The sequence below is a fragment of the Populus alba genome, chromosome 6, assembly GCF_005239225.2.
Source record: "Populus alba chromosome 6, ASM523922v2, whole genome shotgun sequence".
Classification (NCBI taxonomy): Eukaryota; Viridiplantae; Streptophyta; class Magnoliopsida; order Malpighiales; family Salicaceae; genus Populus; species Populus alba.
Window position 1 is genome coordinate 3,514,016 of NC_133289.1, and position 12,093 is coordinate 3,526,108.

A 12,093-nucleotide genomic window follows, 5' to 3' on the forward strand; every position below is an offset into this window, starting at 1 on the left:
TAAAAAAGAAATTAAACTGTTGAATTCGGAGATACGTGGTTTAATTGATCAGGTCTTGAGTTTATTTTTTAAAGATCATCAATTTGAATTCTACAAATTTCAGAACCACTAGAAATCTACATGATCATTATCTTCAGGATCTAAAAAATTAGTTGAAATGCGAGTAAACTAGCTCGAATATCCATATTAATAAATAAAATAAAATAAAATAAACCACATATGAAACTAGATTTTAACATCAAGTTCAATACACACTGTTCTTTATTATGAGCAGTCGAATTAAAGATTGAAGATATCTAGATTAATTATTTTATATAAAAAAATAAGGTTATAATGTTTGAGATCTCAAACCTTTCTTGTTAATCTATTATTCAATGACGGTGAAAGTTTTGAGTAGACTATAGGTCCATAGTTTCCCGTTTTCCTTGCGAACATCTTGGAGTTGAATTATGGGATAGATTACATTATTTTATTGATAGATCGATCCTAATTTCACGAAAAAAATTGATGGTTAGATCGGTTTTCCCAACAAAATGACCTTTTTTTTTTTGTAAAAAAAAATAAATTTTCTTACTTATCCAGCTCGAACCATGTAGATCAGCTCGAACCAGGTAAGCTAGATCGGATCTTATTATATGAATTGAACAAGTCACGTGACACCAATGGGCTTGTGACCTTCAGCACCATTACAAGTCCATGGCCAATGGGCTCTTGCACATCAATGCTACGTCACACCAAGTTTGATGAAATCTTCTTAAATACTACATGGCTAATATTGAAAAATCCAAAGTCTAGATGAATCATTCCGGTCCTCAAGGAGAAAAATATTATTAATTAATTTTTTTTTAAACCTATTTTTTTAATTTAATCATAACAAGTTTTAAATATCTTAATATTTTATATTGTAGAACTTATACTAAAGATCATTTTTTAATAAAATCTAATTACTCTGCGAACAAATTTTACTTTTAAATTAATCTTAAATACGTGTTTTTAACTATGTTATAATTTATTTTTCCTTTTTAATTAACCTTTTGTTTTCTTCCCTTCAGATAAGGAACTATTAATTTATTTTTCATGTTAAATAATATAAACTATATCTTAAAACCTTATTTAATTGCTTAAGTTATTGTGTTGAGATGATTTTTTGACATGGTATCAGAGCTTTAATGACCAAATAATCACGAGTTCGAATCTCACCATCCCCTATTTATTTGATAAAAATTAAGCAAGGTAATGTGAGTTTGTTCAAGTTTCAAGATCAAAGAGCTTACACTCAAAGAGATGTGTTAGAGAATAATATAAATCATATTTTAAAATTTTATTTAATAATTTAAACTATTGAGTTGAGATAATTATTTAATAATTCACTGTATCCGTCAAATATCAAAGTCTAATTAATTACTTTTTTTTTCTTGTTAATATTTGGTGCAATTATTCCATTTTTCAAGGAAAAAAAAAAAGAAATAAAAAGAACGCAAAACATATTGCAACCCATGCAGTTTATTTAAGAGGAATTACAAAAATCATTATTAGGAGAAAACAACGTGGTGCCTCTCTCGTTGCCCTAAACCTCTCAGTCGTGCCTCTCTTGAGCAGGCTTGGATTTGGCCATGGCGTGATCATCGCAGACACACTTGTTATCATTGCATACACAGGCTTGACAGGGAAGAGCACAAGCACCTTCACATTCAATCTCTTTCTGACACGAATCCACATGTCGTGTTTGTGCCTCGGCATCCAAGATGAACCCTATCAATATTATTCTTCCTTCATGTTAAAATCATCCAAATATAATAATAAATTAAGAGATAGACGACTTTTATTTTTTTTTCTTTATTTTTTTTCTCTCATTATAGGTTATATATCATGGAAAGTTACCCGATGCGATGATGAAGAGTATGACAAGTAGACCAACCTTGAACGAGACTCTTGCCATTGTTTATATGTGGTGTATATACTATGTTGTATTTTTTTTCTTGTTGAGAACTTGAAATACTCAATCTATCCCTCAATTATTCTCAATATCAATGCATATTTATAGCACAACAATGAGTTTTGTTTTTGGGATCAAAACTTTCAGTTTTTGGAAAAATTATTAATCTAAAATCCAGTGAGAATTGTAAGATTGTATTTTTTTCTCTCTTTTTTATGATAGGAAATCTTAAAAATTTCTATAAGTGTATATTATGTGTGTCATGACCGAAAATTTGACCTCCCATTTTATATATTTCAAATAAAAATAGAAAATCCAAAAAAATGTTCCTTTTCAATGAAAATATTAGTTATTTTTAATCATTTTGTTATTTGTATTTAATCTTTGTGCGGGCAAAAACAATCATAATAATACAAAAAAAATACAAAATACAAAAAAGGGAACCAAATTCATGGGAAATCAAATAGGCAAAATGAAATGAACTTGAATGTTCGACTAGGAAGGAATATTGTTTGATTGTTTGATTAGGAGAGAATCAAGGAAATTGCAATTAAAAAGGAAATAATGATATTTTAAAATTAATGAAAATATTTTGTGAAATTCAAGATTACGGTAAAAGAAAAATCAAATATGGTGGAAAGAAATACCATGTTCATTTAAAACAATTTTTTTTTCATCAAAGTAGAAATGTTCAATTATTTTTTCATTAAAGAAAAATCTTTGAAATCTGCAATTATTTTTTTCATTAAAAAAAACTTCAAAAACTTCAATTAATTTTTCTTTAAAGGAAAAAATCTTCAACTAATTTTTCTTTAAAGGAAACAATCTTCAATTAATTTTTCTTTAAAGGAAAAACTCTTCAATTAATTCTTTCCTAATAGAAAAATCTTCAATGTTTTTCATCATGAAGTTTGGCTTGATTTTAATTGGAAAAAAACTATTTCCAATTGAGACGAGGAAACGACTTCGTTTCACATTAAGTGAAATGGTGTTTTTAGTTTGAATTCGGGAATATCACAATTTAAATATTCAATACAATGATGTCATTTTGGTTGATGTTTTTGCATATTTCTAAGCACAAAAAGAAAAGCAAAAACAACTGTTTCTTATGAAACATTAAGGCTTGATCTTACTCTTAAATGAATCTCTTGGTAGCTCAGAAACAAAAGAAACATGTCTTCTAACATGTCGGCTACAATCATGACATAAGAAATAAGGATTTAACTCTCATAGTCCACTACAAATTTCATGCCAAAAACATTTCCTCAATCAACCTCCCTTCAACCCAGTGATTTGTTTCTGGGAATCAATCCTCAAAAACTCAATGATTTGTTTCCTTTCCTAAAAGGATTAGCTTTCACCTATAAAAAGATAATAACCAAAAGGCAAGGAAGAGAGGGCAAGAAACAGGGACGTATATACAAAAAGAAGAAGGAAGAGGCAGAGCTCTCTTGACATCAAACAATGGTGTAGAGGCAACTACATTGCTGGTTCTAATACTCTCAATTCAATCTAGGAGTAATGGTTCTACAGAATCAGGTTTAACTTTTTGTGTACTGATATTATCATGCTTTTCTATACTGTTACTGTTAGATTTAATAATTTTACCGATGAAAATTTATATCGGTATTTAAACTCATAATCTGTCGGCATGAATATATTACCAACGGGCTCATAAAAAGAAACAGTTCGTGAAAAAAACTCTCGTTAGCAATTTAAGCTCAGAAGATACTTGGGGATGAGAAGATAAGAGAATTGATGATTTAGGCTGAGAAGGAGAGAGAGAAACGACTCTGTGAGAGAAGAAGAGAGAACAAGATGAAGCCTCGTCTATTTTGATTCTGCTTTTTTAATTTAATTTTACCAATAAAATTACCGATGGAATATTAAATATTAAGATTTTTAATATTTCTATCGGTGATTTCATTTGTAAAGTCAAGTTGAATTTTAATGGTTTTTTGTATCTGAACGTTTTTTACCAACAAAATAATAGACAATAAATTAAATATTAATATTTTTGTAGGTTATTCCATCTATAAAGTCAAATGAATAGTTTTAACTTGCTTGAAATTTTTTAGAAAGCCCTTCAAATATTACCAACAACTTTTCATTTTGTCGATGAGGCCGTTAAGAAAAAATAGACAGTAAAAAAAATATTAATTATTAGTACATTGAAAATTGAACAATTCTCGTAGTCACTTAAATATACCTACATACAAATTTCATCGATATATCCATATGTAATGAACACCATAAATAATATTAGGAAGGGGGGACGATTCCCATAGTCATTGGAATATATTGAAATACATATTATGTCAGCATACTCGTATGTAATGTATAGTCTGTCGATATTCCCATCGGTGTATATCTATATTTTAAGGGAAAAAAAGTTCTAATTTTTTACTTGGATGGTTCATATAGTATTTATACTCTTGAATTTTATCGTTTTTAGAGAAGAGAGGGATTGAAAAATACTCCACTTTCGATGACATTAATAAAAGACAAATATCTCTTATATATTATTAATAAGACAATAAATATGGCATGTCCTTTAAGAGACTTTATAGATACGCAACCTTAGATTTAATTGATTGTTAAGTCCACGTTCTTTGGATCTGACATGTTTGTCAGACTCACACTGTATCGGGCATGGCTGGTTGCCAAGCTCAACTCCTTTGGATCTAGAATGTTTGTTAGACTCACGCTGTGTCGGACTTAGCTGGATCCCAAGCCCAAATCTTTTGGATCTGTCATGTTTGTTAGACCTATGCTACCTTGAGTGAGGCTAATTACCAAGCCCGAGCCCTTTGGATTTGGCATATTCGGTTGACCACGCTATCTTGAACTTAACTATTTATCTAATTCAAGTTTTTTGGGTTTAGCATATATATTTACCATATCCATGTTCTGTTAGAGTTATCTGACTGTTTAGCTCATATCCTTCAAATCAGGCGTGTTTGTTTGCAAGATACATTTTAGTTTTAAATTTTTTTCTATTTATAAATATTTTAATTCATCATCGACGGGTGTGACAATTACAACCATGTGGTTAGTTTTTTGCTCTGGTTTTGTTGCGAGTATAAAAGCACATATGGTCATATGGTATTTCATTTAGTTTCAAGAGGCTGTTTAGCTCGCCGATCCAGCGAAAGGCAAGTGCTGTGGGTGATAATGAGATCATAGCACACAATCCATCATCAAGATATCTGCTTTCACCTTCGCCTCTATCAGTGCAGGCACACGAGGACGACGACCTCCATTACCATTCTGGATGACAGCTTCAGATGCAATATTTCTCTCTTTAATGGATGATAATTTGTCAACTTATGACAAATCCAATATATATTCTATTACAAAACAAATTAATGACCGACAAACAACGTGTCGGAACACTTCCATCGCTTACAATTTTATTCTGTGAGATAAGCTTCATAATTACAGTATTTTTCATTTATGTCAAATGACAATAAAATTAAAAAAAAAAAAAAAATAGCATGATGACCTTTGAATTGAGTGGTTAAACACTCCAAAGTCCAAACGCAGCGTTCCGAGCCCTGGTTTTCAAAATATTTGGGCTGAAACCGTGTGTGGACCGATGGAATTAGGCAGATCGAAGACGCGCAAAGAAGGAAAATCAAGTGGACGCTATTCCACGAGAGTAAGTTGACCTACTTTAAAGTCAACCCTATTAGCCAAGTCGTCGCCTACAGGTGGCCATGTGGAGACACGTTGTTCCTTCGCAGATGATGATTTTGTGTCGGGGGTGACTGCTAAGGTATCGTGTTTTTGTATTTTGTTTTCGAAATCATTTGTATTTAGATAAAATTTTGTTATTGTCTTGATACATAAAAAAAAACAAAAATAATAGAAATAGAAATGATATATTCTCATGTATCCCGTTTTGATATAACATAAATTTATTTTAAAACTTTCATAATTTTATATATTTATTTCTATTTTTCTAATGAATTATGTTTACGTATTTTATGCTTTAAAATATTAACTAAACACGAATTTAATAATATTAAGAATTAAATTTAAAGTATTTTATCCACACAACTTAACAAAAATCTTAGCATAGTAAATAAATAAAATTTAAAGTATTTTCTCATGTAATTACATAGTTATCTCCATGGGATATTTTTTTAGGATGATGTTGATTTAAATGACATTCGAAAACAACTGTTTTTTTTCTTCTTCTTTATTTAATAAAGCCGTCGTACTGTTAAAGAATCATCTCAATCCAATAACTTAAGCTGTTAGGTGAGGTCCCAGGATATGATTTATATTATTCTCTAACACACCCCCTCAAGTGAAAGCCCTTTAGGCTTGAAACTTGCACAGGCCCACATTATCTTATACTTAATTTTTATCAAATAAATGGGGATGGTGAGATTCAAACTCATGATCACTTGATCATCAAGGCTCTGATACCATGTTAAAGAACCATCTTAACCCAATAACTTAAACTGTTAGGTGAAATCCAGAATATGATTTATATTATTCTCTACCACATACGATTTCCTTGTTGATAATCTATAATACAACATTTGATCCGAATCGTACGATCAAGTGGCTCTTTTTGTTTTTTTTAAAAAGTTGACAAGAACAGGAGCAGGTGGCAGTGTAGCAGCCCATGTACACAGAATCAAATACTATCCATTTTCATTTTTTATTCGAACTAATCCCAACTTGTTTTTTTTTTAATAATTAAATAAATATCATCTGATTAAATAATTAAATAATCAAATAAATATCCGGTCATGGCTTTCATAGACACGACTCAAGAATTTTATTCACAACGCGGTACAAAATCTAATAAATACATAAAAAATACAAATGTTTATTAGAAAAAAAAAATACGAGTTGGTGTAACTATGCTGCATTTAAGCAGTGCTTTGCCCATAAATAATAAATACAAAAGAAAGAAATGTATTTTATTGAAGGGATAGAAATATAAGTAAATACAATGAATTTCTATATTTTTTTAAAAGTAAAGTACAAAGCAGGATTGAATTATTAGTAAAATTTTAAAAACAAAAACGAAAAATAGTCTAAATAATTTACATTTCCAATTCTATATAAACTCCAACGGCCCAAGACCCACCTCCACTACACTAAACTCCCCCCCCCCCAAATAGTAATAATAATAGCAATAAATTCTCCGTTTCTCCCTTGAAATGTCAGGCTACCCTCATCCACCAGCCGGCTACGGGTACGGCCAACCACAACCACAACCACAACAACCCCAACCCTACGGCTCCGCTGCACCATACTCCTCCCCTTATGGCGCACCACCGCAACCTTCAGCTCCATACGGCACCGCACCACAACCCGCTGCTGCATATGGAGCCGCACAACCTGCAGCTCCATACGGCCACCCCTACGGTGCTCCCGCTCCCGGCACCAAGCCACCGAAGGACAAACCCCAAGCCTCCGCACCTGGTGGCTATCCTTCTGCACCTTACGGCAGCAGCCCCTTCGCCTCTCTGATGCCCTCCACCTTCCCTCCAGGGACGGACCCCAGCATCGTCGCCTGCTTTCAAGTCGCCGATCAGGACGGTAGCGGGCTCGTTGATGACAAAGAGCTGCAGAGAGCCTTATCGAGCTATAATCAGAGCTTCAGCTTGAGGACTGTTCACCTTCTCATGTATCTCTTCACGAACACCAACACCAGGAGGATCGGTAAGAGCTTGATTTACATGATTTTTCATTCATGCGCATGTTAGTGAAATGCTACAAGTTTTGCTAGTTTCAGCATATAATATTTTTGCTATTATATGCCTATGTCAGTGGAATGGTACTATTTTTTTCTAATGTACGCTAGTTTTTTTTTTGTTTGCATTGAATGGACGAAACTGCCGGTATAATTACATGGTGATTGTTCAGTCAGGTCTTGATCAGAGGGGTCACTTTCTTCATTTTCTGACATTTGATGGCCCATTTGCTGTTTTCAGTTGATTATCTAAGGGGATAAGTTTTGATTTTCCCACGTATTTTACGCGGGTTTTATTTTTTGAAAGTCCTAGACATGCCCTTGAATATCTTGATGTTGTAGTGCAATTTGCAAGGGTACATTCGTAATCTTGAAAGCTTTGTGGATTTGTGAAGGACCCACATTGATTATTATTATTATTTGAAATGTTAATGCAGGGCCAAAGGAATTCGCTCCCCTGTTCTACAGTTTGCAGAACTGGAGAGTAAGCTCTTGGAGACTTTGAACTGGAGAGTTTTTTAATCTGTTTTAATTTTCTGGATTGGAAATGTTTATTGTTTTTGTGGGTTTTGGTTGTTTTTGCTTTACAGGCAAACTTTGAGAGATTTGATAGGGACAGGAGCGGGAAAATCGATTCTAATGAGCTGAGAGAGGCGCTTGCGAGTTTAGGATTTGCAGTCTCACCAGTTGTTTTGGACTTGCTAGTATCCAAGTTTGATAAAACTGGAGGGAAGAACAAGGCCGTCGAATACGACAATTTCATCGAGTATGTTTTCCTTGGTCTCGTGTTCAATCTCCTTTTGTTTCTCTTTGATAAATGATTTCTTTTTTGTTGGTTTAGTCTGAGAATATTAGCTCTCTTTTTTACTTCTGCTGAGCATCTCTAATTTGGTGTTTTCTTTGTTCCTTTTCGTGGAATGCAGATGCTGTCTGACTGTCAAGGTGAGCTTTGAACTAAAGATCAATGGAGTTCTTAACTGTATCAAGAATCCTTACTCTATCTTGGCTTTTGTTAAGCTCTAGCTAAATAATACATGTCGTTATTGAATCATGTTTGATCATCTGTTTTTCAGGGACTGACTGATAAATTCAAAGAGAGGGATACTGCATATTCTGGTTCAGCAAGTTTCACTTATGAAAACTTCATGCTTACTGTTCTTCCTTTCCTCATTGCATAGGATGGGATTTGAAAGCTAAAACGGCCGTCGTCCAAGGGCCGGTGAATTTGGAAAGTGATGTACTTTCTGGGTCTTATGCAGATTATTTTCCCCTTCACTTGGTAAAAATAAGTTTGTGTATCTGTTTTTAGCCGTTAAAACTAGACTGTTTCAAGGGTCTAGTGGATACTGGTTTGCAGATTAATCTCTCTAATGTACCCTCTTCTTTTTAATCTTTGAGCTGTGATGTAGTGTTTTTTTCTTTTCACTCCTATGATGGCAAGCTGCTAATTACCAACAATTTTCACTATCCCACCCTCTTTATCATTCATGAATTTGTTGAGCGTCGTTGCAGTTCCGAGAAGGTAACGGAAAATTGAGGGTGTTTCCGGCGAGAATATCGAAGCCTTTGAACCCGCTTCTTTGCTTTGATATGTTCATGTGTCTTGTCAACACAACTTAACAAAAATTCTTAACCTGAGACGAATGGATTACATAATATTGAGAAAATAAACATAATTTGTGTTGAGTAGAAAGGGATTTTAATAAGAGCACTTTTAATTCCCATGACTTCAAAATTTATCATCAACTAATCTTTTTCATGTAATTACATCACGCGGTTATTTCTATGGGATTTTATTTTAGGATTATGTTAATTTAGATGACACTAGTTTCGTGACCCGTGTATGCTGTATGTTAGATTAAAATTTTATCGAACCTAAAATGTGTGTGTATGAATAATTTGGTATTATTATTAAGCCTAACATAACATATCAATTTTAAAAACTTATTACTTTAACTTTTTATCTAAATTAGATTTTAAATTAAATCGTGTGAGAGTTATTTCGACATGATTTAATTAATTTGATAGATCTAAAAAAAATCTGGACAACCAGTAAAAAACATAGTTTGATCTTTTAAAAAAAATTAAGATGATATTTTTTTTAATATTGAAAAATATAAACATATTAAAGTGACTTAAACTTTGTGTCTTAACCCACTAAACATGTGGTTTAAATAATGGACTCCACTAAGTTTAATAATTTTTCTCAAACTATTTTTTTCTTAATGATATGATATAAAAAAATAAACGCTCGCGAAATTAAGTATCAACCAAATATCTGGACATTTATTTAAGATTGCAATAATCTTGTAGCAAATAAACCAAAATAAATTATGAATACCAATTCAAAATCAACCAAATATTAAAAAAATATTAAAAGATAAAATTAATGAAAAAAAAAGCCAAATAGAATTCAATGAAAGAAAAAAATTTGGATGATGGAATAAAAGAACTATTTGGCTTTGTTATTGAACCTAACCCAACATGAGAACTTTGAAACATTTTGACTTGACTCCTTACCTGACATAATTATATTGAACATAGTTTTGAAACCCGGCCTGGGGCTGGAACCAGATTTGGTTGAAGAACAAATAAAGGAAGGAAAATTCCGGTGTGACCCGGCTGACTTGGCAGGTTGACCCGATAAAACCCGGTCGCAAACCAATTGATTTTTTTTTGTTTTTTTTACTAAAACAATGTTGTTTTGAATTTTTTTTTTAAAAATTGACCCGCCGCCTTGATGACCCGGTCAAAACCCGGAACTCGGGCCTTGGATCAGACCGGGTTTTAAAACTATGATATTAAATAATATTTTTATCTAATATTGAAATAGAAACATATTGTATCAATTTGAGTCAACTAGAGTTGACTTGCGAAACTTGTAAAGATAATTTTAAAAATGATAATTGGGAAACTTAATATCCAATTAACTTAGTGTTAAAGGACCAAATTGATATAAAAATAACACTCAATTAAAAAATACAAGTGAACTTGAATCAACTAACCAAACCACGTCATTCATGTATGTCATCAAATTCAATAAATTCTTTATTCCAAAAGTTATTTTTTATTTAATTAAACAACAATAAAGCAGATAAGAATTCTTTTGGATGAAATATTTTCTTAAAAGAAAAAAAACCATGATAGACACGTGAGACTAAGATAGAAAAAGTAGATAATTGATAACAAATGATAAAATTATATATATATTTAGTTTTGAGTAGAATAAAAAAATAAATCATCAATAAGAAAGGATGAAAAATTGTATTTTTTTTTCATTAAAGGATAAAAAATGCTTTTAAAAAAATCTGATACTATGGATTGACTTGTCAAATCTATAACCTGATTCTGGTTCATGAACACAACTAGGTCTGTATTTATTTTTATTGTTTTTTTAACCCAAATAAAAAATCACAAATTAAAAAAAAAAGACAAAAAGAAGTTCATATCTTTGAGAGATTTGATAAGGACATGAGTGGCAAGATTGATGCTAATGAGCTGAGAGAGGCACTTACGAGTTCAATATTTGTTGTCTCACCAGTTGTTTTGGATGTGCTAGTATCTAAGTTTGATAAAACTGGAGGGAATTAAGAACAAGGCCATCGAATACGACAATATTCATCGAGTATATTTTTCTTGGTCTTGTGTTCAATCTCCCTTTGTTTTCTCTTTGATAAATGATTTCTTTTTTGTTGGTTTAGTTTGAGAATCTCTGTGTTTGACTTCTGCTGAGCATCTCTAATTTGGTGTTTTCTTCGTCGTTCTTTTTCGTGGAATGCAGATTAAGCTGTCAAGGTGAGCAATATTTGTTAAAATAAGTTTGTGTATCTGGTTTTATATAGTTTTGTATTTAAACAAACTTTGGATGGAGTTCAAATTTGATGAGGACGTTCCTTCTCTATGAGGTCAGCTTTCTAGCAGCAACTGGGGCTAGGAAAATCCTTAAATTAAGCTAAAAAAATCTTTTTTTTTTCTATATAGGTTAGGTGAGTTTGCAACTATAAAAACAACTGTATATTATTCTTAGAACAATTTTTATAAATTACTGACTTTTCAGAATGCATCAAAAACTCTAATTTCATAAGGTCCAAGTCTAGAGACTTTGAGCTCCGAAAAGTTGCTGTCTCTCTTACTTGACAGTTCTGAGCATTCATTTGCTCAATTTTTGTGCTCTAACTGCTGTCTACTCAACATGTAATTAAGTTGTCTCTCGCTTAGCGCAGCCAGCAGTTGAAGGCATTTTCTTTGCCATGTCTCAATCATCAATGCGCATTAATTTTAAATATGAATTACACATATTTAAATGGAGAGAGAACTTGTCATTCCGGGCCAAAATACAAGCCACAAAATCATTTTTGTGCCCGCGGGTGCCTCTACTGATTCTCCCAGCTCGAGTTTCTTCATCACAGCTGCCCTGATAGAGCACATAACATTTTTT

General features: G+C 32.2%; 1 protein-coding gene across 1 annotated transcript; it reads left to right on the forward strand.

Annotated features, from left to right (window-relative positions):
- Positions 1-7,042: 7,042 nt before the first annotated feature.
- Positions 7,043-9,080, forward strand: LOC118053093 (calcium-binding protein CBP). The gene is made up of 5 exons (XM_035064249.2): positions 7,043-7,624; positions 8,093-8,139; positions 8,246-8,421; positions 8,579-8,597; positions 8,729-9,080. The coding sequence occupies exons 1-5, from the start codon at positions 7,120-7,122 to the stop codon at positions 8,831-8,833; spliced, it is 852 nt and encodes a 283-aa protein (XP_034920140.1). The 5' UTR covers positions 7,043-7,119; the 3' UTR covers positions 8,834-9,080.
- Positions 9,081-12,093: the final 3,013 nt, after the last annotated feature.